The sequence below is a fragment of the Phaseolus vulgaris genome, chromosome 1, assembly GCF_000499845.2.
Source record: "Phaseolus vulgaris cultivar G19833 chromosome 1, P. vulgaris v2.0, whole genome shotgun sequence".
In the NCBI taxonomy this organism is placed as follows: domain Eukaryota; kingdom Viridiplantae; phylum Streptophyta; class Magnoliopsida; order Fabales; family Fabaceae; genus Phaseolus; species Phaseolus vulgaris.
The window spans coordinates 40,502,815-40,530,428 of record NC_023759.2 but is presented as its reverse complement, the minus strand read 5'-3'; the positions used below and the strand labels follow the sequence as shown (position 1 = coordinate 40,530,428).

Sequence of the window (27,614 nt, the reverse complement as noted above, 5' to 3'; positions counted from 1 at the left end):
TGCAATTTTATGTTCGGATTTTGACTATCTTGGGTGTGACAAACTAATGACTATTATAATAAATAGAAGTTTTCTATTTTTATTACACTTGAATAAATATATCAAGATAACTTACACTATGTTGAATTTTGAAAGGTAAGAAAATCAAACAAAAAAACTTGAGACTCACATAGGTCATGCTTGTTAGTAAAGCTTTTATATTAGTTTTTTCTATGTTTCAAAGTAAACAAAAGTAAAAGGATAAAAATAGTTTGTCCTTAAAGGAGAATTCATTTTTATGGATTAACAATATTTCATGCATATTACTACTACTACTACTGGTTAAAGACCATGTGACATTGCAGTAAATAAATATTTTTTGCCTTGCACACCATTTTAACCAAGAAACAAATGGGAGATAAACAACACATTTGACAATCATAATATACCCCCAAAAAAATCAAGATTAACAATTACAAAATTGGGACTACTCCCCCGGGGCTAAAAAAATGGTAATAGTTGACAGGTTCATTACTATAGACAGGATACCAATAAGAACAATAATTTAACTATACTTTCTATGTTACAAATTTGATTTTCATGACTAAGCTGATCAAATGGTGGTCATCACTATGATGTGCATTCCTCAAGGCATATACTGTAACTTTTTCAGTGCAGCCATATTTTGAATGTGCAATTGATTCCATCTACCATTTGATCATGATTTGGACTCACGGCTCGTGTCTATTGACTCGACTATGAAGTTCCAACATTTCTTGGTGGTTTGGGTCCACTGAGAGGGCAGCACGACAATCTCTTAGAGCACCTAAGACGTCCTCTTTGTGTTCATGAAAAGCTGCACGTAGATGCAAAAGGTGCAAATCAGCTTTAAATGCGATTGCTCTCGAGAGTTCGGCTATGGCCTCCTCTTCCTTGTGATTGTCCATCAATACTGCAACCACAAATACCAAAACACTTCAGCACTACTGGGCTATCAGCAATCGAACTATTTCACAATAAAATATGGCAGCCCCAACAATGACAACAATAATGGAAATATCTAATATTTGGAAACTTTAAGATAACCACTGAAGGTATGAATCTTTATAACATCAGAATAACCAACATTCAACATGGTAGGAAATTCTTTAAAACTGAAATCACTGTTTTAACAAAAATGTTAGCAGGGCACTCTTCAACATATTCTTTCAAATACACTTTATCACTGGCAAAAAAACGTTTAACATGGATCCTAAAACATACCACTTAAACAGTTTGGAAGCTAAGCCATCAAAGATAGACAATGAAGATGACAGACATTCCATGCTTGACTCTATACCACTTAGTACGCACCCAATAGCACGTAATTATTCACAGCACATGCATGGTTGCATTCATCTACTCTAGCAGAAAAGGTCCAGATGTTGCATATTTACAATACTTAGGTAAAACACTGACCTGCAGCCCGATATCTATAAGGATACACCCGAAGAGGATCTAATCTAGTGACCATCTCCAAATCTGTCTTTGCTTGTTCACGATCACAATACTCAGACCTCTTCTCATAAGCCGATGCATTGTTTTTTGCTTTCTTGATAAGTTCTGTCATTTCCATATAAGCAGCAGTCTTGTCATTTTTTAGGCAATGAACACGTGCAAGACCATGATGAGCTCGGGTATGTCGGATTTTAAGGGCATTGATATAACAATCAGCAGCCAAGTCCAATTTACCGCAGTCAACATAAACACTTCCAAGATTGTTCAGTGCCTGGAAAATTAAATGGAATTATAAGTCTTTAAACAACGAATTAATTATGTACAAAGTTGCAGAAACACATTGATATTACAAGTTGTAAGAGTATAATAGACGAAAACTTTGAGTTCAGCAAAAACAAAAGAGCTTCATAGTTCTTACACGTGACTTCCACAGACTAGCAAAAACTTACAACCACCGTAGTACAAGAATGTACAAATCCAGAAATTAGAACGCAGAGGGAATGGGGTAAATAAGCATTTTCATTTGAAAGCCATGATAAATAGTTCATCAATACAATGTTTTGATATTCCTTGTTTGTAGCTGATACATTCTGTATATAGAATAGGAAAGAGATTATATGCTTACTATGTTGGGTGTGGCGAGTCCCTAAAACTAATTAAATTGTGTACATTGTAATTATAATTCGTGAGGATTAGAAATTTCTCTCTAGTCATTCACATAGAAAAACTCTTATTTAAATTGATAAAAGAGCTTGCAAGTTTTGGGCCTGAATATCTTGTACTTCCAGCCACCATCAAGTTTGGAGCTCCTGTTCAAACAACTTCTTGTCAAAGTGAAGCACAGTGCCTATGAAAGTCCCAACCTGCCATCCCTCTGAGCCCTCTTGCTAGATACCACCGTGCGCCTCCATATGAAGCCTCAGAACATGCACCACCTCCCATTGTCCATTGATCTGCTACAGAAATTTGATGCATCTGAATCTTCCCAGATGAGCTTCATCTATTTTGCCTTCCCGAGCATCCCCACTATAACACGAGAAACTACAACAACAGTAACAACAAAGCCTTATTCTAGGAAGTAAGGCATCTGATGTCATTTGGCTGAAGGAAGACCAAATCTCAAGAGACATTTTTCACAGTAAAATTCTTTGTAACAATTTCCTCCAATATCCTTCTTGGTAGTTTTCCCTTTTTCACAGGATTAAAAAACACACAATCTACTCTCTTAGTTGGTGCTTACAGTGTCTTGTATGTACATGTCCAAACCACCATAATTAACACGCATCTATCTTAACATTCTCAATTTTTTATACTCCTGCATTTTTCTCTTGTCCCTTTAAAGCCCATCATTCGTTACCATAGACTATAGACAAATGGACAGCCGCAAAACTTATTTTTGAGCTTGGTAAGCATATTGTGATTACAAATAACAACTTTCGATATTTTTCTCCATTTTAGCATCTTACTTGTATCATGTGTGGCATCCACATTAATTTCCTCATCGTTTTGTAAAATTAATCTCATATATTTAAATTATAGAATGAGAAACTAAATTGTAAAATTTACTTAAACTGGTGTTCTATTTTTTATGTGTGGCTTTAGTATTGTACCTGTGTTACTATTTTTAATTCCCAAGACATACTTAGAATCAATATTATTCTCTTCAAGATTTTCCAAAGATGTTTGATAAAATTACTTGGTGTCAAAGAACCCGCTGACTTAAAAGCCAACTTTGAAAGTGTTCAATGACAATCAAAATATTCAGATAGTGAACTGTCCAAGAAGCACTTTCCTATCAAGGATGGAGACAGACCACGATTGAAAATGGAGACAGACCACGATTGAAGAGATGGCAGTCTTGGATTCCAATCTTACATTCTGTTCTTGGCACTTCTGGAGAAAACTACAGTTGGTTGTCAATGGGACTTCATTGTCATCATGAGTCCTAACAGAAAGATGGAGGGAACATTTTTAATTTTCCATCCTTCTTGAACAACAATCCCTTTCCTGGACTTGTCTTCAAATATTGAAAGATTCTATTCACAGTCTATAAGTGTCATTCTCTTGGATCATGCATGAACTACCTGACTACACTCACAACACAAGCTATGTTTGGTCAGGTGTGAGCTAAGTAAATGAGCTTCCCTACAAGCCTTTGATATTGACCCTTATTTACTGCAAAGCTATCTTCATCGATCCTAATTATATGGTTATTTTCTATAGGAACTATAGTGGCCTTGCGATCAATTTTACTTGTATCTTTGAGAAGATTTAGATTAGAACATATTTTCTTTAGGAGATAAAAATGGTTTTTTTCCAATAGACAACTTGTATCTCAAGACCTTAATTTTTTAGATCCTTCATCTCAAACTGAGTAACAAGCTTCTCTTTCAAGATCAATTTCTCATGTTCATCATCCTGCAATAATCATGTTATCTACATAGACCACGATATGAGTAAGTTTCTCTGCTAACGAATGTTTGATAAATAGAGTATGGTCAAATTGACTCTACCGATACCCTCAAGGAAATCATAGTTTGAATAAGTCTCGTTAACCAAGCATGGGAAACTACTTGAGTCTATACAAGGTTTTCTTCCGCCTACATATTTTATTCCTTAAAACTAAGTGGAATCTCCATGTACACTTTTGCCTTTAGACGTCCGTGCAAAAAGGGACTTTTAACATCAAACTGTTGCAACTCCAAGAAAAATGTGTTGCTAATGCAAGAATGATTCTGATAGCATTCATATTTGCTATTAGAGCAAATGTCTCCTCATAATCAACACTAAATGTTTGAATACATCCTTTTGTAACTAACCTTGCTTTGTAACGATCCAATGTGTTATCAGACCAATATTTCACTATGTAAACCCACTTGCATCCCACAACCTTTCTATCTCGTGGCCTGTCAACAACCTCCTAAGTTTGACTATTTTACAGCGCACACATCTCTTCATTTATAGCTTGAACCCAATAATTATCTTGTAATCCCTCTTGAACTTATGTAGGGATTCTAATTGCATTCATATCTTTTGTTATCAATGGCTATCGCATCGCAAGAACAACAAGGAAGCCTTTTTGTGTGATGACTTAAAGGAGGAGGTTCACATGAAGCAATCACCTGAATTTGTTGTTGATGGAGAGTTGGCTTTGGTTTCTTTACCACACACACATCTTAATACCTAGAAAGGGTGAATATATGAAAATATAGGCAAACAAACATTACACCAAAAAAAGGACACATAGACATTGTAGCTTATGCAAACGTAAATTGATTAGATCTTGGTTAATTCAATTGTAAACCAATGCATTATAAAGAGCTCTGCACCCCTAGAATAATTATTGCAATATCTCTTTTAGTATCCTACAATATCTTAGATGTAGTAATTACAAAGATTGATAATATCTCCTCATAACTCAACATCAACTATCAACTCTGGGATATTATGTTTTTATTGATAGTAATCTCCTCTCATGGAAAAGCCAAAAACATGTTATGGTTGCACAATCACGTGTAGAATAAGAATATTATGATGTGGCTCTCACTACATATGAATTTGTTTTGTTGAAACAAATACTTCAAGAATTGAAGTTTTGGAATAGACCCATGAAACATTAGTGACAACAAAAACCACCATTGAACTTTGCCTTTAGTCAAACTATCATAAGGAAAACAAACATAAAAACATACTACTATTTCATTCGTGAGAAGATTTCTTCTAAAGAAATCAACACCTCCATTGTGAATTTAAATGATCAACTAGATATATATTTTCACTAAACTTCTCCAAAGTCAATATGTTAACAAACATGTGTAAAAGCTGCATATGACAGATATGCTTCAATTTTAGGGGCAGCATTTATATCTCTAGCAAATAGTATAGGAATAATGTTAATATAATAATACCGTTCTACAAATTGGAAGTCTATTTTTAACATACACATGTCATAAGCCATCGAGTAGTGTTAGGATGTATAATGAGGGCTGAAGAATAACAGTTGTTGGTCAGTTAGTCTATTAGTTACCTAGACTGATTAGTTAGTTAGAAGGGTTGGTTAGATCAATAGGAAAAATCAGATTAGGGAGATTCATTCTGTGAATTTGATGGTTTGTGTGTGAAAGGAGAAATCCTATGTAAAGAAAAAGCCCTTGCAGGAGAGACCCCACTCCTAATCTTAGTTTTTGAAGACACCCCGCATGAAGACCTAATGGGTGTCAAAGCCACTACGATCAAGGAGAAGCTGGTTGTTGAAAGACTAGTCCAATCAAAGACCAGAAAGCGCACAAAATGTATATTGGTTTCAGACTCCAATATCGGGTGTCATGCAACACTTGGTTAGTCAATTCAAGGTCAGACCCTGTTGAGGCAAGCCATGACACATCTGGCCCCAACACAAAATTCAGACAAAGGAGTGCTAATGCATAATCAAAGTGGGATTCAGTTGATAGTTAAGTCCACTGGAAGTCTTTTGGCAAACATATGAAAAAGAGGTATTGCTAGAATGTATAAAGAGGACTGTATACGAGCAGCTGATGGCCAATTAGTCCATCAGTTAGTTACAAAGGAAAAATCAGATTAGGGGGATTTGTCAAGTAAATATGAAAGTTTGTGTGTTAAAGGAGAAATCCTTTACGAAGGGGAAAGCCTCCATGAGACCTCTCTCCTGTTCTCAATCACTCAACAAAATTGTTCATTTTTCTCATTCGTTTCTATTAATTTTCAATTTATTTTCCTAGATTCTAACAAGCAGTAAATAATTTTGTAGAAGTAGCAGAATATAACCATACCTGACCTTTCCGCAGATTATCTGAAGGACACTTTAATGCATCTTCCAGAAGTGAGATAACAATAGGTGAACATGATGGATCTATGCTAGAGTCAGCCAATGCATAGGCCTTCAGGAAAAATGCCTCAAAAGATCTTTTGATACTAATAGACTCTTCCGCTTTCCGGAGTCCTTCTTCATAATGACCTGTATCATATAAGATCCACCCCTCATATACAAGTCGTTCATGCTCACTTGATGCATGTTGCCGAGCTAACTGTAAACTTCGCATAGCAGCCTCAGGACAGTTCAACCTAAGTCAAATAAATACATCAGATTTATAGAGGCATCATATCAAACTCAGTCAGTATTCAGACAGATATAGGTCCCGAAGCCAGAGAATCTTCCTTTCCAGACACAATTTCACAGGGATAAATTGTATTTCAAAGTAAAATATAATGTTCTATGGATATTTCGTCCTTAGTGGCTGAATTTATTATCACAGATGTACAACTTCTAAAAAACAGATTTCCATGTGCAAGTAACCAGCAGATCAAAAGTAGCTAGCACTGACATGTTCTTAGTTATGAAATTTACAATATGATTCAATATTGTGAACATAAAACACCAAGTACCATGTTAGATTCCTAATAGACATGACAGTGAGTTAAGTTCAAGGCTTGAAAAATTAATGACAGTTACAAATACCAAAACATTTTGTTTGGGAGCAGGGGAGGGGGTTATGTGGAGATTTGCACCTACTATGATCTCTAGCAACACTAAATCTTTGACCACTGACTCACTCCCAGAGGCTTCCAAAAGTTCATAACATACCTTAGGAGAAGCAATGACTGTCTGAAGTACAGAATACCTTTTGCTGCATCAGATTCAAGCATCTGGTATATAACAGACAGAGACCCAATATCATCAACTGCAGACCAACAGTCATATAACCGAGCCCAACAATCAGCAGTTGTCCAACGTTCAACATGCTCACGCACAAGAGTGCAGAGTTGGGATGCAGCAACACGTCCCTCAAACATTCTATAATCTGAACGTAAAGTAAGAATTGTTTGAACATCACATAGAGCTGCTTTGTAGTCCTCAAGAGTTAGATGAATAAAAAATCTTATTTCTAAGCATTCTAGTGAAAGTTTGAACCCAAGAATCCTATTGATTTCTGCTAGTGCAGCCTGAGCATTCTGCGTCCTCATCAAAGAGGCAGCTCTGTACATGTAAGGATATGCAAGTGTAGGATCCAAATTACTTGCTTTCTCAAGGTCATCCCACCTTTTGTCACTGTCACAGTATAATGACCTTTCCTGATACATCCATCCAAGTGGAGTAACAGATGAAATGACTGAGCTGAACTGCTCATAAGATAAAAGCTTGTCACCCTTTATAAACTCCAGTCTAGCTAAACCTGCCACAGAATATATATGGCCTGCTTTTACAGCCCCTTCAAAAAGAAGACGTGCTTCATCATATTCTTTCCTTAAGAGTCTTACACATCCCAACTGATGTAAAGCTAGCAGTCTCTGTTTATCATTCTCAGCAAATTCAACTAACCGTTCCAGGATATGAGCTGTTTTGTCCGAACTAGAATTAAGGTTCATAGAAACTTCACTTAAGAAACAGAAAAGTGCAAATATACCTGGCCCAACCATGACTGCTAACTGCTGCTTATTAGCATGAACAAATATCTCCACTACCCGACTGTCATTCAAACAGTTACGAAGATCACGCAAAAGGACTTGCAAACAGGATGCAGCAAGGACAGTTGAATTCTCATCAAGAGCATATTCCATGAGCTCTACAGCATCTTCTTTGGAGGAAACCAAGGATGCAAGTCTTCTATCACAAGCATCTTTAAGTCTTTCACAACAATACTTATTTGCAAAAACTAATATCTCCAATAAAAGATTTGGAGGGACCTCAATTAAACTGTCAGTCAAACTGAAATTACTTATTGCCTTCATACCTAGTGGAGAGATATTATTTTCAGACAAATCTATAGACTCAGCGCGTGATTCGCTGAAATACCCCTTTAGCATAGCATGAAATGGTGCCGAAAGTTCAGAAATTTTTTGTCTATCACAAACTATCTCTTCATCGCCAATTTTAAAAGTAACATTTTGAGAAATGCGGTTCTCCTTGGTCATTCTTCCCACAGAACTTACATTTACATCAAATGGAAGATGAGATGCTATATCTACAGGCGCAAACTCCTTCGCACATTTACCACAATTGGCAAGCAAGTCGGCTATTAGTTCTTCCTCTTGCTTCTCATATTTCAACCATGCCCCAAATATAATCTTCTCATGAAGAGTGTTGGCTCTCTGCCAGGCTCCCTGAAGACTTCTACGCATCAGTTTAACTTCCCCAAGGCCCCTAAAGACCTGGTACTGTAACAAAAACAGATTCGACCGCTCTTGTGGAGGACAAGACTCAAGCTCTTCATGGATTTGAGCTAAAACTTCCACATAATCAGCAGGCTTATAGAAAGGTAGTACAGCTGGCTGAGGGACCTTGACCAGAGATTCTCTAAAGCAAATGAAAGCAAACAAAATCACACCCCAATCCCACGAAAAAATCAAAACACCTAATTAAATTGGCAGAAAAACAAATCTTCAATTGAAATAAAGGACCGGTTCAGAGAGAGAAAACTCACATCGAGGCAGAGGAAGGATGCGATGACAACTTGGGAAGTTTCCCTCTTTCAATTTGAAGCCAAGATTGAGGATTCAAAGCATTTGGGTGCGTCTCTTTACAGGATTCTGCAGGGAAGAAACTCCTCATGGGGCATAAGAGACGAAACAACTCCCGGATCTCCACAACAGCACCACACCCTTCCACTTCAAAAACCAAACTTTACGAATTGGGGACACATTCCATTGCCAACAAACACAGCAATCAATCTCAAGCTAAAGATTTGGTGCACCCAACCAACAAGCAATAATATAAAACAAAAGCTAAAACGAAATTTAAATTGACTTAATTTAATTATTCTAATAGGCTTAGTCTCTTGAGTTCAGCATAAAACAAAGCATGCCCCATAGTTTCTGGCTAGGAAAGATCGCAAGCAGAAAAATGCAACTCACCGAATCAGCTCGGAAAATGCAACAAATGAATTGATAGAGAGAACTCAACTATGAACTGAATCTGCAGAGGAAAATCAAATTGGAAATTGGTTACTGTAACTAACTCTTTTTTGTGCCTTTTCTTTTTAGTGATAGGGAAAGTATCTCACTTTCCTTACCTTGGAGACAGACCATACAAATTAAGTTTTTCTTTTAAATTGAAATTTAAAACCTTTACTTTATTTTCGGAAAATGCTTCCACTTGAAATTGAAAGCCTTTTGCCTGCGGAGTTGAAAGTTGAAACTGTTCAAATTCTTTTAATTATTTTCCATGAAGTTTTAAATTTTAACGTATTTTTCTAAATATAAACAAATTAAGTCAAAGAAACAGTAACATGAAAAGATATTATTGGAACCAAAACATTTTTTTCTATTGAAATTTAAAAGATAAACGCATGTGGAAAATCATAATATTTTATTTCATTACTTTTAGTAATCTAGAAATAATATATTAAAGATTTTCTATAAATTTTGTGGACCTTTTGATTTCTCAAGAATGTGAATAGTACGAAATAATTTTTGATAGGATAGAACTTTGGATGTGGTTGGTTTGAAAGTGCATAATTGCATATGACAAATTTATATATAATTAATCATTGCCCTTTTACAAAAGAAAACTAATTATTATTGCGAAAATAGTTTACTATCTTTCTTTTATGCTAAAATTTCTGCTGCGGTTGGAAAGCACAACATTTTATTCGTGAAATATTTTTTATATTTTATTTTCATTTTCATTAATCACTCATATTATATATGTTTTTCTTTTAGATTTTTTTAATTACAAAAAATGATGTAGTTTTTTTCTATTTAAAATAGCGTTATCTCAATTAAGAAGGATAGAAAATGATAACGTGCAAAAGATGAACACCAACCACATAATTAGTCCAGCAGATAAAGAATAAGAAAAAAGCGATCTATTTGATCGGAATTGACACTTCTGCGTCAAACTAGGTTTTTCTTTTCTCAAAGTGCAATTTTAATTCAAATATTCGTAAATGGATAAATTACTTTTTTATTTTAGAATTGGATAAATAATATGTGTACCATTAAATTTTAAAAATGTCAATTAAGAATATAATTTTTTAAAATTTTAAAATAAAAACTCACTTTGGACACGTCTCTTAAATGATGTGTCTGTATTGGATACCGACATTCGTAACACACGTATCGGTAAAATATTTAATTTAAAATTTATTAAAAATTTTACAATTTTAGCATGATTCTAACACAATTTTAAAAATGAAAAATATATTAATTTTTTAAAATTTTAAAAATTTACTGTATTAATTTTTATTATGATTATAAATAAGTAGCAAATTATTTTGAACCAGACATAAATTTTTATTATAAATTTATATAATTAATAATTATATAATATATAATTTGTGTTCTCGTGTTCTATATTTTAGAGATTATACGTATTTTTTATCTATATTTTTAAGTTTAAAAATAATTTCAGAAAGAAATCATAATTATAAAATACGAATTTAATTATAATGTAATTAAACTTGTACATCTAAATTGATTTTTTTTTTAAATTCTGTATATTTGAACTCGTATATCAAATATTACTAAAATCATTTAGTATGTATAACTTTAGTTCAGTAGTTTTTATTTTTTTATTTTGGAATATAATTAAAGTGTACTTCTAAAATATAATTTCTGAAAAATTTTGTATAATTGAACTTGTATATTAAATTGTACTGAAATCGTATTTAATATATATAATTTTAGTTTATTAATTTTTTTATTTTTTATTTTGAGAATATAATTAAACTTATACATTAAAATACGATTTCTGTAAAATTCTGTATAATTGAACTCGTATATTGACTCTAAAAATAAATCAGAAACCTAAAACTGATAACTTAAAACAAAATTTTAACTATAAACTCTAACAGAAACGTTAAATAAAAACTTTAACCAAAAAATTTAAACTGAAAATTATTCCAGTTAACACATACCTAATGATGACGAAGAAGAAAAAACAACAGCAGTTAAAGAACCTGTTACTACAATGTTCAAAAGAAAGCTATCACTGTTCTTGTTTTTTCTAAGGATTTCTTTCTTGCTAGTTGTCGTGCTCTTGGAAAGAAAATCCTTCTTGAAAAAACGATAGCTCTCCATAGAAGAAATGAGATTGTATTATGGAATTTAAAATTTTAGGTTTAGGGTTTAGGGTTGTATATTATAATATTAATAGTATATTTTAATTATCAGATTTTAAAGTATATTTACAACTAATAGTATTTTTAACTTACCAAATTATCATTCACGGACTCAATAAATATTTTTAAAATGCATAACTAATTTTTATAATTAATAGATTAGTTTGAAAGATATATATATATATAACTATCTTATAATTGTATCTAAAACAAATATCCTTCTTCATAGGGATTTTAATATATACATCAAAAGTTTTAAAAACAAACAGAGCATTTAAATTAAAACTATCACATCCTCCGGCTATTCACCTGCAGTACAACACGATCATCACAGATAAAGAAACAAACACAAACAAATAACAGGGTAAGCTAGTTATAACAAAATTTTCTATATAATTTAAATTTCAAATTAATACATAAAATTCATAAATTCTCATACAATTTCTCAAACATTTCACATAACCATCAAGTGTCTATCAACAATTTCACTATTCATCTTTCTCATGTCAGTCATCTACTGACTCACAACCCATAGACACTTGACTCTACTTCCGGAAGACTAGTGCGTTGACTTAGACTCAGAGATCTGCACATGTCATACTATCTCAACAATCCCTAGTCAATGCACATCCTAAACAATCTTAACACGGTATTTTCTTTCCTGAAAATACTATGTCTTGATTAAAATTCATATTCTGACTCTCACAATATCGAAATCACACAATCAAATCATACCAAAGTTAAAAATTTTCAAATCACACAACAATTCATTCACTAATCATATAAATATTTTAAACTTTTCTAAACAATTCAATTATATCTAAAAATTCACTTAAACACATAATTAAGTATATATGATTTCTAAATCAATCATCATCTAAAATCAAACAACCACTTCTCATCAAACATCTCATTTAAGTAATTCAACAAAATATTCAAAAACAATTCAACTTATTTATATTATCATTCAAACATTTTAAATTTTCAAACACAAACACTTTCAACAACTTATTCACCATAAAATCAATATAAAATATTCAGAATTAACCATTTCAATCAATATATTACTTTACTCTTCAAAAGAAACAATCCTGCAAGCAGAAATTTGAACTGGTGACCACGACACTCCCACATCCAGATCTTCTAACCTAGGGTTCTATATAAAATATAAAACTAGCTTCCCTTACCTGGACTTGAGCAGATGCTCAGTAAGAGCTCCAACCCACCAAAAGCTTAAGGATCATAAAGTCCTGATCACAAATCTAACTATATCACTAGGACCTTGATCTAACAGAGACTAATTCTGAAGATAAAAACCTCACATGCAAACTTAAACTAAAAGGCACCCTAACCAGATCAAAACTAACTCAAAGGAAAATGAGTCAAAAATGAACTTACCCTATCTAAGATTCTGATCGGGCAATCTCGTAGAGTTCACTGTCAGGAGTCTAATGGCAGACTCTGATCATCAAACTGATGAGCGAGCAAGTTAGAATCTTAGAGAGAAGGGAGAGGAAAGAAAAAATGAACAAAAATGAACTTACTCTATGAAAGATTCTGATCGGGCAGATCTTGCTGCCAGGAGTCTAATGGTGGACTCCGATCGTCAAACAGATGAGCGAGGAGGTCAGAATCTTAGAGAGAAAGGAGAGGAAATGAAAAGAAACTTTTAGAGAGATGGTGGTTACCTGAATAACTAATTTTCTATTTATATAGTTTTTTCACTTTAATAATAAAATATTCAAGTGTCATTTTAATTGTACCATTTCTACTCTAAGACTAATTTCCTCGATCCTTAAAATTTGAAACTTCATTATTCTTGCTACTTATTTCACCTGAAACTCAATAATTGGGTTTTTTTTAATCATAAATCATACTTTAGATGTAGTAGAGATTAAGACAAACTGAATTCATTAAATTATATTTTTGAGTAAATTTTTCGTTATTTTATTTTGAGTTAATAAATTAATATGTTATTTTAGGATTATATGTTTTACGTGTGAATCAAAATTTCTAAGTAAAGTTAAGATTTTTCTTCTTTGTTTTTTAATCTTTTTGCAACAAGAGCTAAGAGATGTTGACAACTTTGATTTATTTAAGAAAATTTAGATATTGAGTTGTGTTTGGAAGTTTGGAGTTGGATTGGAAGTGTAAAAATATATGAGATTTAAAGTTATGAAATGCATCCTTTTAGAAATTGGATACTATATATAAATTATAATGAATGCTTTTAAAATGACATGAGTTGAATGAATGACTTCATAGAAAGTTTATTGAGTTGAAATAGTAGTCTTGAGCTAGATTAATGATATTTAAGCTTTAAGTGTTCATCATAGAGTTTAACATTTTAAAAACATTCAAGTTGAATTGTTAGAATTTTTTAAAAATAATTGTTTAGTATATTTAAGTTGCTACATAATTTTGATTTATCATATATTTTTATTTAAGTCATTAAAAAAATATTGAATAACAATTAATTTTAAAGATAAAGAAAATAATTAGTTATTATAACGTTCATACTCAACTCAAGATCGGATACTTACAAATCTGGACCAAGTCGATTTGTGGTAGGAATGACCTAACCTTCTTTCTTGAGAGAGCCCATAATGAAGTGAGGGAACCACATTTTTTTTGTGTTACCATTATTAAAATCTCACAAAATTATCCTTGTTAATATGAACATGTATTTTGTCAAACAAATTTATTATACAAATTATATTTGCAAATATTTCTGAGTGCACAAATCCTGATTGCATTAAAATTATAGATTTTATCACAGATTATCCACAATTATATTGTGTGAATCATAGAATACTATGATTTTGATACATAAAGTTCATTATTAAGGTTAAACATGCCTCATTGAAACTTGGAAAGACCAATATCAAAGGTCCAAGTCCACACAAGATTATAAGAAGTAATTTGAACTCATATTTCACACAATACTAATTTAGAACCTCTCATTCCTTTGGAGTCAATTCTTGAACCTTTTAGGGAATCAATCCGAAGTCCATCTCAAAATTCAACCGATCTCATCTCAGTAAGAACAATTACTATATTAAATAATTTAGATATTAATTTATAAATAAAAAAAATTATTGTTATTTAAATTATTTCTATTATTAATAAAACAAAATTATAAAATAATTGTTAAATTAGTATAAAAAATTAACTATTATTTCCAATGAGAGATTTCGAGATGGAATAAAAAGAGCTCTTCTTTAATGAAAATATCGAATGTAAGAGTATTTGGAATTGTGTATGTTCGTAGAATTGTATCATTTTATAAATTTAAGTTTAGGCCTAAAACCGAGTTATCTTAATAATTCTTCATTCCAAAACATAAAAAGCAGGTTGTTAATAGGTTATTAGATTAAATGTACTGTGAGATCGTACCATTACTAAAATTAGTTTTAGTTATTAACAAATTTAAATTTTAAATTAGTAGATAATAGTTAAATTATATTTATGTTTGTATAAAAATCTTTGTTAAATTATTTGTATATAAAAGCAAAAATTAAATATACAATTATATGAAGGAAAATGCTAACTAATTTTCTTAAGTACTTGTTAAGAAACTAAAATGATACGTATATTTAAATTCGTAAAAATATATTATAATAATGTTTTAACCATTTTTTGTTAAGCGAATGATTAACAGCACCATAGAACTGAAAAACAAAGAACATAAGCAGACGAAGAAGACACAGTATCGACAGAGAAAACTAAAGTGTCATAAGACTGTATAAAAAGTTGCAGAGTGTGAGAATGCATTAAAGGGGTGAAAATAAAACGTAGTCGGCAAGAATGACGTGGGAAGGTGGTAGAGTGGAGTAGGAGAAAATGCTAGAGGGTGCATGCACCGTATACGACACACAGACACGTGTCATCCTTTCCTCACTTCAAGGGTAAGAATCTGGTTCTTCATAGTATAAAACGAAACACATAACCAACGCACACACGTCTACAAAGCCTTTTTTGCTGAGAAACAAAGAAAAGGAAAGAAAAATGTTTATGAAAAGAGACGTTGAAAGCGGTGGTGGAAGCGAGAGACCCCTCTACCCCTCCATGCTCGAGAATCCTCAACTGCGTTGGTCCTTCATACGCAAGGTTTACTCCATCCTCACCTTCCAATTGCTTCTCACCATCGCCGTCGCTGCCGTCGTTGTCTTCGTCCGCCCCATCCCCCACTTCATCGTTTCCACCACCCCAGGCCTTGTTATCTATATTATCCTCATCTTCGTTCCTTTTATCAGTACGTCCTTCCATTCTATCTATTCCTCCATCTATGCCTTCAATCTTTTCTTTTATTTCTTACACACAAATTCTAATTTCTAACTCGCTGCATTGTTAATAATAATGTTACAGCGCTGTGCCCTCTTTACTATTACCACCAGAAACACCCTCTCAATTACTTCCTTCTCTTGATTTTTACCGTTACCTTGGCCTTTTCCGTTGGATTGACTTGCGCCTTTACTAGCGGTAATGTCTCCCAATTCTCTCGTTTTAAATCGGTGATTATTTGCTTTTGTCATTTATGATTTGTGTTACATTGTTTGGTTTCACTGTGGGTGAATTCGTTGATAAAAATATGTGCGTTAAAATTGAATGACAAAAGGTTGTTTCTTTTGTTGTGGTTGTGGGGTGTAATTATTCAAAATGTTTGGATTCCGAATAGGATATATAAGAAAGAGGTAAAAATAATTATGCAGAGTTACCTAAATTGCTAACTTTTTTTATTGGGATAATTGAATTGATTTTTAATCGATGGAAGCGCTTAGAATTTGAGTATAGATTAATGTGAAACGCGTATTTACAGTAGAATGTGTGTTTTTCTTGGAAAGTGCGAGTATTGGTTAGCATTTGTTTTAATTTAAGATTTAGAACCGTTCAAACTGTGTGTGGTTCGCTCTGGTTACATGTCCGTTAGTTACTTGGTATTTGTATTATTCTACCTACTGATAGCATTTCATAGTTTAGGCATAGAAAAAATAATATATTCTCCATTTTTATTATTTTCTTAAGATGGAAACTTTATTAAGATAAAAATAGCAAGAACATCATTAGTTTAGCATCAGAAAACTATAACTTATTTAACAAAAGTAAAAGACAGAAATACTAACGAGTTGCAGGTCCATTAGCCTCCCTCAGTAAGCAGCAGAGTGAAATTTTGGAAGCCAGCGTTAAATTTCAGTAGTCCTTGACAACAGGATTTAATTCTGGATTCCCTTCATCTTTTAGCACTCAATTAAACAACCATTCGATACTCAGTTTCCACTACTAAGAAATTGTGCTGGCAAATTGATTTCCCATCTTAAAGCAAACATTTTCAATCATGGCAGGGAGTTGAATATGTTTTTAAAATGACAAACTTCAATAACAACACTACTTCAGTGACCACACATCATCCTTTTAAATGAAAATAAAATATGAGAATTTATTGTTATTTCTTCTGGCAGTGAGTCAGTGACACGCTAGCATTTCTTTCTGTCTCTTGTAAAGAACATTTTCAGTGCGAATTTGCAATTATTTTCTAAGGTGTCTGGAAACTGGATACAGGGAAAATTATTCTGGAGTCTGTGATATTGACTACAGTGGTGGTGTTCAGCCTGACTCTCTACACCTTTTTTGCCGCAAGGAGAGGCCATGATTTCAACTTTTTGGGCCCATTCTTGTTTGGAGCATTGCTAGTTCTTATTGTATTTTCCCTGATACAGGTATTTTGGTATTATGAAGTCTTTATATTTGGGGGTGTTTCTTCTTGTATTGCATAAGTTTTTGCATATCTCCCTTGCATTCTGAAATGGGTTTTCTGCCGCAAAAGTCCACATCATACCAGAAAAATCTATTCCAGAATGAGAGGGAGGTGTTAAAATTTTTTACAAAGGTACAGAAAGAAAAGTCTTCAAGTCTTCTTCTTGATATGCATGTATGTATCTACAATTGGGCTAACAGGCCCTCTTATGGCTAAGGGATTCCGATACAGTGTTTTGTTCATTTCCTTGCAGATTTTGATCCCATTGGGTAGGTTTTCTTTGATGATTTATGGGTGCCTGGCATCACTTATATTTTGTGGCTACATCATATATGACACAGACAACCTAATAAAGAGGTTCACCTACGATCAGTACATATGGGCTTCGGTCTCCTTGTATTTAGACGTCATCAACCTCTTCCTTTCTCTGCTTACAGTCTTTAGAGCTGCTGCTAACTAAGGAGATAATTTAGAAGCATATATTCCTTGCCTAGGTACATGTGTTTGCTTTAAGGAACTATATAGTTATGCCAAAAGATAGTTCTTATCAAGAATTCCATGTGAGTGTCACGCTGCTGGTAACCTGTTGATTAAAAGATGGAATTTTGCCCTTAAATGTAAATATACATTTACCATCTTCGTACCTTTCTTCTTTTTGGCTCTCAGTTAACAGCTATATGCTTTAAAGATTTATCCAAACTTTATTGTGAATATTAGGTGATAACCAATAAGTAGTACGGTACTTGGTTTTTTTGTTCAAATACTTTGCCTTATTTAATGTTCACAAACTCTCTATCCAAAAGTCAAAATTAGCTCTATTTCAGAGGCAATTAAGATACAGAGTGTAGAAATCCTAGCAATTTTCTTCACTGTTGGCTGCACACTATTGTATTGTATTGCATCTTTGGATATTCCACCCAAAGTTCACACACATCTTATTGTTGTGAACTAATTAATTATCCAAAGCCAAAATCCACCTACTTTTCAGAATAGTAAGGTAAGAAGGAGATCAAACTCTTGACTATATATCTAGTCAGGAAAAAATTATCACAAAACTTATGTTGGATGAAAACACGTGAAGCGTTTTATATTTATAAGCTATCCATGACAACGTATGGCAACATTGGAGCGATTCTTGACTCTAGGGACTTGACACATGCATTATCGCTGGGGTGAAAAAACAATTCCTACGATTTTTACATTTTTAGACAGTAAAAAATATTCTCTTGTGGAAATCACTTAGTCCATTTGAGTCTTGCCGATGATGATTGTTTGAGGCTAAACACATGCAAATTACATCTCAATACATACTTAGTTTGAATCGAGTTCAATAGTCAGCGATAGCTAGCGACTCTGTTGGTAGTATTAAGATGACAAATTCAATTCCCATATCTGTTTTGTCTTTGTGCTACAATGGAGAGTAGCCTCGAAACCCCTTGTGTCCAGATGTCATATTCTCTTTGATTTCGACACTCAAACTCCACAATCCCCCTTTGGTCTGTCTTCAATCCAAAGTATCGTCGCTTTTCACCATCATCAAACAGATGTCTCCCTGGCCATGCTGGTAAATCCGTGCAAATATCTAGCACAACATCTGCATAATTTAGAGGACAAGTTATGAGCTATTGTTTATGGCTGCCTCTGTGCCAGCAAAACAAAGTTCTAATCTAATGGCTGCTCTGTGCTTACTCTTTTTCTTTTTGGTAATTGTTCCTGCCACATGTCTGCTTTTCATTTTCAGCATTACCTGAAATGTTTGCAAGCCTTGTAATTGTGATTGAATGGACTTTAAGCCAACTCCATACGGCAAATTCTTAAAAGGAAACTTACCTGGCCGGTTCGATGTATATAGACAGACACTATTTTCCAGTGAAGATCACCTACATTTGCACCAAAATGGAGTTTACTCTTTTTTGCAAATGAGAGAGAGAAAGACTGAGTTAGTGCTAACAGCACATTGGTGATTGATGTTACCTTTACGGGTGCGCTTGAGCAATTCACTGCCCTTGGCAATAAGCTCTTGGCTGCAGGCACCTAGAAAATTTTCTCCATTGAAAACTTCCCCGCTATCACTGGTGCTGGTGTTGCTAGTATTGCTATTATTACTTTTACCACATAGTCCAATCCCCCCTATGCCTCGCTCTAGTGGTGTCACTGTGGCTATATTCCATACCTCCTTCAAAGCTCTTGCTTTCAAGGTTGCTGCTCCTCGTAGAGCTGCACATGAAAGACATAAAATACATAAGCTGTCAATATAAAGAAGCCAAAAGATGCACATCAGACACATTCTATATCCTTACGGTACCAAGAGACTAATTAACAAAGAAAACTCCGGTTAATACTTGACATCTGAGACAGCTTAGTTAGTCATTTTTTATGGTTAAGCCCCCACAACATATTGCTAAGATCTTTCAAATGCATTTTGGTGTGTATATCAACTTTAGTAAAGTAGAACCTAATGGCCTTCATAATTTCTTGTTCTGAAAAATAGATAAGAAATAGATGCTTAATGAGTGCAAAAGCTCTACCTGTGGCAGCTGCAGCTGTAAGAGTAGTAATATCATCATGAGAACGGACATTCACAGCAGAGCTGACCACAGAAGCAAGGTGGTCACGCTCGGCCCCCATAGCTTCTGCAGCCTCTACACATTGTGCAGCAACTAATGTGGCTGCGGAAGCAACTGCCATGTCAGTCTTTGCCATCTTCTCATCCTTGCTGGGAGCAGACGAGCCTGCTGTTGCAGCCGCAATAGCTGCAACGGCAGCAGCCACTGCAGCCACTGAAATAGTGGCATGCAGCTGAGCAGTATGGGTCCTGGTTTCTTCTTTCTTCTTCTCTCTTCGGTCCTTTAACCATCTTCCAACAGTTTTAGGTCCCGAGCATGCTGTGCCGTTGCCAATAGTTGCACTGGCTCGTCCACCATTGAATAAAGGGTGAATGGAATTATTTGCCCGAAAAAACTGCATACACATTGATAAGGATAACCATTAACCATGAGCGTTGCCTGGTGTTTTACATGGTAAAAACACATTACCTATGAGTAATTTCAAACTAAACTTGTTTTGATTTCCTCTTTTAAGAAAGAAAAAACATGTAAGCCTGTCATGTTGTACTTGTGTTGATATAAAATTACAGAGATGTTTCCGCTTTCATTTCAAAGTTACATATCATAGGACTGCTGACAACATTCTCGGCTGTCCCTCGAGTCACTGGCACACGACTTTTCCTCCCCACATTATGTTAGTTTTCATGGATTAGTTTCAGAAGTACAGAAAAACAAAACAAAATCATTGGTACGATAATACATCCTGTATAGTATCTCCAACTTAAATACAAACAAAACAAGACTCTTTTCCTTTGTTCTGGCCAAATCAAAATCAGCTTGCCTTCTAAGGCTAAAAGGTAAAATTGTTTGCGTGAATGTATAGAGAAAGGGTCACTGTGCTGGCTATCTCTTTGTCCTGTTGTGAGGAAAACATCCGGCAAGTCCACACACAACTTTAATCAGTGATTTTCGTCATTTGACATTTCAGCACTAAGCATTTTGCCTGTTTCAAAATGTTAAAGGTCATTGAGCATGACCCTCATTAATTCATCTTCACTGCTCTAGTTCCCATTTTTTCCCCCTTTCTTTCCACTCCATTTTCCGTGCAGAGTGTGGGAAAATAAAGTTGATCCAAAGTCATTCACTCTCCCCTCAAGCAACAAGCACCAAGTTCCAACGAATTATTTTTGTGAACAGAGGCCTACCTTTCTTCCATGCATCCACACACACATACCGTAGGAGCTATACATAAGCTATATGCGGCATGAATCACCACCTATAGGGGGACACAGATGGGCCCCTCAATTCTGTTTTTGCAAAATCTTTTACATTTTTTATTATTCCCTTTGGGTGGCTTTTAAGAAGAGAATCTTCTCCCATGTCTTGTATTCTAAGACTAATCAGAGAAGACAAGACAAATGCTGTATTCTCCATATTGAAAAAACAAATTAACTTACTAAAAAAGAAAAATGGATAAACAAAAGTGAGAGTTTCCTCAAAGTTAAATCAAACAAATGCACCCTGTGAGAGTTGAAGCAACTCGCTCCTCCGGGTCCACTCACCCCACTTGAAAACCAAAGAAAAGGGAAAGAGAGTTGAGCGAGATAATACCTTAACAACGTCATCAAACTCATCTGAAGGCGAAATCGGAGGGCTATCTGTTCCGGTTAAGGAACCACCGCCATTCAAAGGCTCGCTGCTATGAGATAATCTACCCGACGTTAACGGAGACACTTCCTGTGACACAGCCAACAACAATAAAACAACTTCAAAACCGACACCAACATTAAAAACAATGTATATATATATTCAGACAGAACAACTTAGAAACTTTCTTAAAACGCTTTACAGCACCTCTCTTGTGGACTGTGACATAATGCGTTCAAGGACAAGCTGAGAGGTGGCTGAGGAAGCAAAAGAGAACTGATTCTTAGACATGGTGGAGAAATCTTCAGAGAGAAAGCTGTTGTTGGGAACAGTTTCTTCAGGAATGGAAGTGTTTGTATTAGGCATGCAAGAAGAGGAGAGAGATGAGTGGTGATGTGAAAGAGCTTTGGAGACCTCAAGAGCAGAGGCACTCCATGAGCGTGACAGAAACTCCATGGGCACTCGAGGACTCTCCGGCAGAGGGGTCGGAACGAACTCCGACCGGCGACAGTTAATGGTGCACTTTGGCTCCATTTGAAAGATGGAAAGTAGTGTTATTGTGTTTTTGGGGAGTGTTGAACTGTTTGTTGAAGCGGTGACAGCATGAAGGTTCACATGTTTATATAGTAACAGCAATGGAGAATGTTGAAATGGTAATGAAGCTCGCAATCACGTGTCAGCAAGTGATAAAGTAGGCCAAGGAATGGTCAAAACTCAGCATGTCAAGTACTTTTTGTCGTCACCATTAGTGCCTAATTATCATCATATACCACTCACTTTACTGTGTCAAACAAACAATCTTTCCAAATCTCACTGTTTTTCTCCTCCTTTGCAAATAATACACTACTTCTAATTCTACAATAGACTTGCTTATTTTATTTTTTTATCATACAACATCTTTAACTCTATAGAGCCATACAATTTTTTATTATATTAATAGTTTTTATCATACCATTATTTTTATTTTTTTAAGATATTTTAATATTTATCTTTTTCATTTTTATTCAACAGATTACGTATTATCATCATCATCATCATCATCATCATGGCTTATTTCTTTTTTTTTTTCCTTCTCAAATTATACACACTTCAGAAAATGAAAAAAAAAATGTAAGTAATATTTATACTTTAGGAAACCACAATGTACACTCTTATTTAAATAATTAGAAAAACAATTAAGTTCACTAACAATATTTACTTTATATTCAAATACACATTTCGTCACATAATAGTCCAATCAGTGTAAATTGTTTTTAATGAAGTAACTAAAGATGTTAAATTTTGAATATTTAAAATTTAACTAACCTACATGTTGATAAATGTTAGAATTATTTAACTAGACATGTTTAAAAGTAATCATCCCTAAAATGTTACTTAGAAGTATAAACGTGAGAAATGGATAGTGAAATAAAATCATATTTGAGTATTCAAATTGAAAATCAGGTGTGAGCATTACATTAAACTATTAAAAGATATAATTTTGACCAAATATTACTAACAGTTGATTATGTGTAATAAAAATATATTTATTAGATACTGAATTGAATAGTTTTAATTAATCTAGTTTACGCTATACTTTTTAGTATTTTTTTTTTTTATAGTTTGGTATATAAGTTAATAAGATTACATACTCTTAATATTTAAATATTAAATATTTTTAACATCAAATTTTTTTTTATTACTTAATATATTTTAATCATTATTGTGTGATCATGGACCGACCCTAAAGTCTAGGTGAGAGGCTGTGTGGTCATGGACCGATCCTGAAGCCTTTTTGGCTTATGCTAGAGGCTGAGGAACTGTGTGATCATGCACCGACCCTAAAGCCTCTTGTGTTGGCCGACCCTAAAGCCTCTTTGACTTACGCTAGAGGCTGAGGGGTTGTGTGGTAAGGAGTCGATTCAGTTAATTACCTTGAATGATTGGTGCTGATGAGATTACCGTTACAGAACCTGTGTAATGAGCAGTTAAGTAATCAAAGAAGTTACAAAGAAGAGGAGGAGGCGAGAAGGCGCCAGGGAGAGTTATATGAGGGAGGGGAGACCAACTGAAAAAAAGGGGAGAAGAACATAAGAAATAGAGTGTTGAACAATCTTGATGTTCTAAGTCAAGGGTTATTTTGTCTTGGCTAGAACATTTGGTGCCCACCGTGGGGCAGGTAAAATTTTCCTGTGCCACTATAAAACATCGATAAAAATGAGCGATTTGAGGATAGAAGATAATGGAACGGTGTCTGATGCGACTCAAGTATTGATGGACACGAGGGAAACTCTAAGGAAACGAAACGACGAACAGGCGGAGGAATTTAGAAGAGTCCAGGAGGAGATGAGAAGGGAAAGCATACAAGCAAGGGAAAGGTTGGAAGAATCACTAAGAGTTCAGGATCGTTTACAGAGAAGGAATGAAGAACTTGAACACTATATGGATCAACAGTTGATAGTCCAATTGGAAGAAGGGAATGATGTTGATCAGGATTTTCAACCCTTTTCAGAAGAAATCCTGAGAGAGCAGATCCCAACGGGTTATCTTTTCCCAAAATAAGTGTGTTTGCGGGAAAGCAAGACCCAGGAGCCCATTTGAAAGTCTTTAGAACCCAGATTTGATATGTGGAGGGACAAACGCCCTGAGGTGTAAGATGTTCGCAGGTACGCTGGTAGGAACGAAGCTGGATTGGTTTAGCAGTTTACCGGAAAAGTCAATAACTTTGTTCGAAGTATTCTTGAGATCATTTATATCTCATTTTTCGACAAACAAAGCGAAACCTTTGGAGGTAGTAGATTTATTTGAATTAAAGCAAGCAAAGAAAGAGTTTATAAAGCAATTCTTGTGTCGATTCAGCGAGGTGATGGTACAGATTCCTCAGCCGAATTAATGATTGTTCGTGGAAGCCTTTTTAAGGGGTCTGCGGTCAGGATCGTTCGGAGAATCTTTGATTGAAAGGAGGTCGGACAATACGGCAGCAATAAAATTTTATGTTTTGAACTTATGATGGTGTTATGTTATGAAGTTATGTGTTTTACATAAAAATTTGTGATGATGTTATGTTTTGAAATTGATGTTCTGATATAAAGTTTACATAAGATCTATTATGACATGATCATGTTATTTTGAAGAGATATAAATGATGTGATTTGATATGATAGATTATTTAATACAACTGTATATGGTCAGTGGAGAGATATGTTAAGAAGGTCATGCACTACATGATGAAATCCCTGCAGTATAACTGGAAGGGATTCCGACCACGAGTCGGGCGAAGATCAATAATTAAGAAGGTCATGCACTGCATGATGAAATCACTGCAGTATAACTGGAAGGGATTCTGACCACGAGTCGGGTGAAGATCAATAATTAAGAAGGCCATGCACTGCATGTTGAAATCCCTGCAGTATAACTGAAAGGGATTCTGACCACGAGTCGGGCGTAGATCAATAGTTAAGAAGGTCATGCACTGCATGATGAAATCCCTGCAGTATAACTGGAAGGGATTCCGACCACGAGTCAGGTGAAGATTAATAATTAAGAAGGTCATGCACTGTATGATGAAATTCTCGTAGTATAACTGGAAGGGATTCTGACCACGAGTCGGACGAAGATCAATAATTAAGAAGGCCATGCACTACATGATGAAATTCATGCAGTATAACTGGAAGGGATTCCAACCATGAGTCAGGTGAAGATCAATTAAGAAGGCCATGCACTGCATGATGAAATCTCTACAGTATAATTGGAAGGGATTCCGGCCATGAGTCGGGTGAAGATCAATTAAGAAGGTCATGCATTGTATGACGAAATTCCTTTTTGTAAAACTGAGAGGAATTCCAACCATGTTTGAATAATTCGTCAATTAAGAAGACAAGGCACAACATGTGAAATTCCATCAAAATAAAAGAAATGTAACCTTGTTGGGAAGAAGTAAGAAAGACAATGCATGATGGGTGAACGAGAGCAAACAAATCAGAATATGAAGGTATAAGTTAAAGGCAACAGAAGCAGTAATTACATAAAGAGTGTGCGAATGATTACAGACCAACAGTTTGAAAGGTCAAACACAAAAGGCAAAAAGAGGAATAAGACACGACATTGAGATTACTCTTCCATATCTTCCCATCAATAACTATTTTGAACGGGTAAATATCCCGAAATTGTTCTAAAGCAACACTGAAACCATCCACAAACCCGCGAACAATTTCATCCTTCGCAGCTTCAAGGGCGATGTCGAGCGTTTGAACTTTGGTTTGGAGCAGGCTTTCAGAAGCAGAAAATTCTTTGCGTTTTTTAGCAAGTTCAGATAAAGCTTATTATAGTTTAAAATGAAGGTCATCTTTCTCCAAAGAAATGTTTGTCAATTGGTTCTCAAGATGAGTATGTGTGGCCTTCACCGATGCCACATCATCCTCAAGTTAACGCTTTTGAGAGTCCAAAAGGCTAGCTTGGCTCTGATGACTTTGCGCCAACTTATTCAGGTAATTCAGGAAGTCTGCCCAAAAGGAAAGTACAGGGAACGACAGTGATTTGTGTTTCAGTACTGTTAAGGCTTGAGCATGATGAAAATCTTCAACTCGGTCAGGAGTAGTGAAAATGGAAAACTCATGAAGAATATCGTGTTTGGCCCAAGGGTAGAGAGAATGATAACTCATATTAAGAATGAAAGAAGCAGGGAAGAAGAGGAACAATTGAAGTGTTAGGAGAAGCAAGGAAGAGTGTGGGGCACGTTGTTTGAAACCACGTGGAGGAAAGAGGACTTGTTTTCATTTAATGCAGATGGGACGAGCAATAATAAGATGTGTTAATCGAGGAAGGATTATCGAGGTGTTCGTCTAGAGGCATCAATAACATCAGACACAATGTTGCTTTTTGTGAGATAGGGAAACTCTTAGGGGACCTTTGTTAGCCTCTTTGGCTTACGCCAGAGGTTGAGGGGTTGTGTGGTCATGGGCCGACCCTAAAGCCTCTTGTGTGGTCATGGACCGACCCTAAAGTCTCTTTGGCATACGCCAGAGGCTGAGGGGCTGTGTGGTCATGGACCTATCCTGAAGCCTCTTTGGCTTACGCCAGAGGTTGAGGAGCTGTGTGGTCATAGGCCGACCCTGAAGCCCCTTGTGTGGGCCGATCCTAAAGCCTCTTTGGCTTATGCCAAAGGCTGAGGGGCTGTGTGGTGAGGAGTCGATCCAGTTAATTACCTTGAATGATTGGTGTTGAGGAGATTACCGTTACAGAACTTGTGTAATGGGCAGTTAAGTAATCAAAGAATTTACAAAGAAGAGGAGGAGGCGAGAAGGCGCCAAAGAGAGCTATATGAGGGAGGGGAGACCGACAGAGAAAAGAGAAAAAGAACATAAGAACTAGAGTGTTGAACAATCTTATTGTTCTAGGTCAAGGTTATTTTGTCTTGACTAGAACAATTATAAAATGAATAATTTTTTATTTTTTTTTATATTTATAAAAAAATATTATTTTCAAACTCTAAAATAAAATGGTTAAAATTAGTTTATATTCATTTATAGTTAATGAGTAAAAAAAAAAAGTTAAGCCACTTAACAAAATAACATTATTAACATTATTAGTATCTGATAAAATACTAATATGTGATATTCCTCAAAGATTTAAAAATCCAAAATAAAGGATTTTACTTATCCAGAAATAAATATTACAGAAAAAAATTGTGATTTTGAATTTTTTATAAAAATAAAATACAAATTTACAGAGACTACAATTAAAATATACTTAAGGATTAAAAGTGTGATTTCAAATTTAGAAGAATAAAAAAAAGATAAATAAAAAATATCATTTAACATAAATTAAAAATATTTAAATTTATTTTTATGTACTTAACTTATACACTTGATGGTGGAGAATTTTTTAATAAAATATTGTTTATGACAAATGTGAAAGCCCTTGAATTATATTTATAACAAAAGTTTATAGGCGAGATTGTAAAGTTTCTTGCTAAAATATGGTATAAAATGTCGTTACAAAATAATCAATAAATTTAAATATTTTAATTTTTATAATTATAATACTCTCAAACTTCACCCAAATATAAATTATTTTCTGGTTTCAAATATATTTTATCTTCTGACTCATTAGATTAATTTATTATGTGATATCTTC

The 27,614-nt window shown here is 34.4% G+C and overlaps 4 protein-coding genes across 10 annotated transcripts; 2 read left to right on the top strand and 2 right to left on the bottom strand.

Moving 5' to 3' along the window:
* Nucleotides 1-398: 398 nt before the first annotated feature.
* LOC137814243 (ETO1-like protein 1) lies at nt 399-9,624 on the bottom strand. Of its 6 annotated transcripts, none has more exons than XR_011081621.1 (6): nt 9,346-9,535; nt 8,916-9,099; nt 7,079-8,788; nt 6,272-6,558; nt 1,438-1,747; nt 399-931 (listed from the first exon to the last, which is right to left on the bottom strand). XR_011081621.1 is itself a non-coding variant. In XM_068616854.1 (6 exons), exons 2-6 carry the CDS (start codon nt 9,041-9,043, stop codon nt 711-713), a joined length of 2,661 nt encoding a protein of 886 aa, XP_068472955.1. In that variant the 5' UTR covers nt 9,044-9,113; nt 9,346-9,624; the 3' UTR covers nt 399-710. The 6 variants fall into 6 exon arrangements, 4 of the variants coding, with proteins under 4 accessions (XP_068472955.1, XP_068472956.1, XP_068472958.1 ...); XR_011081620.1 differs by having other exon boundaries at nt 8,916-9,113; nt 9,346-9,533; XM_068616854.1 differs by having other exon boundaries at nt 6,267-6,558; nt 8,916-9,113; nt 9,346-9,624.
* Nucleotides 9,625-15,500: 5,876 nt separating this feature from the next.
* On the top strand, nt 15,501-18,006 carry LOC137814242 (protein LIFEGUARD 4-like). 2 transcript variants are annotated; one of them, XM_068616852.1, is made up of 4 exons: nt 15,501-15,807; nt 15,921-16,034; nt 17,091-17,269; nt 17,561-18,006. In XM_068616852.1, exons 1-4 carry the CDS (start codon nt 15,561-15,563, stop codon nt 17,765-17,767), a joined length of 747 nt encoding a protein of 248 aa, XP_068472953.1. In that variant the 5' UTR covers nt 15,501-15,560; the 3' UTR covers nt 17,768-18,006. The 2 variants fall into 2 exon arrangements, with proteins under 2 accessions (XP_068472953.1, XP_068472954.1); XM_068616853.1 differs by having other exon boundaries at nt 15,502-15,807; nt 17,112-17,269.
* A 362-nt stretch (nt 18,007-18,368) lies between these two features.
* LOC137814241 (VAN3-binding protein-like) lies at nt 18,369-22,159 on the bottom strand. The gene is made up of 7 exons (XM_068616851.1): nt 21,708-22,159; nt 21,465-21,590; nt 19,836-20,268; nt 19,282-19,524; nt 19,138-19,187; nt 18,997-19,054; nt 18,369-18,901 (listed from the first exon to the last, which is right to left on the bottom strand). Exons 1-7 carry the CDS (start codon nt 22,032-22,034, stop codon nt 18,687-18,689), a joined length of 1,452 nt encoding a protein of 483 aa, XP_068472952.1. The 5' UTR covers nt 22,035-22,159; the 3' UTR covers nt 18,369-18,686.
* A 1,537-nt stretch (nt 22,160-23,696) lies between these two features.
* On the top strand, nt 23,697-24,041 carry LOC137816041 (uncharacterized). Its single transcript, XM_068619143.1, has one exon. It carries the CDS (start codon nt 23,697-23,699, stop codon nt 24,039-24,041), a length of 345 nt encoding a protein of 114 aa, XP_068475244.1.
* Nucleotides 24,042-27,614: the final 3,573 nt, after the last annotated feature.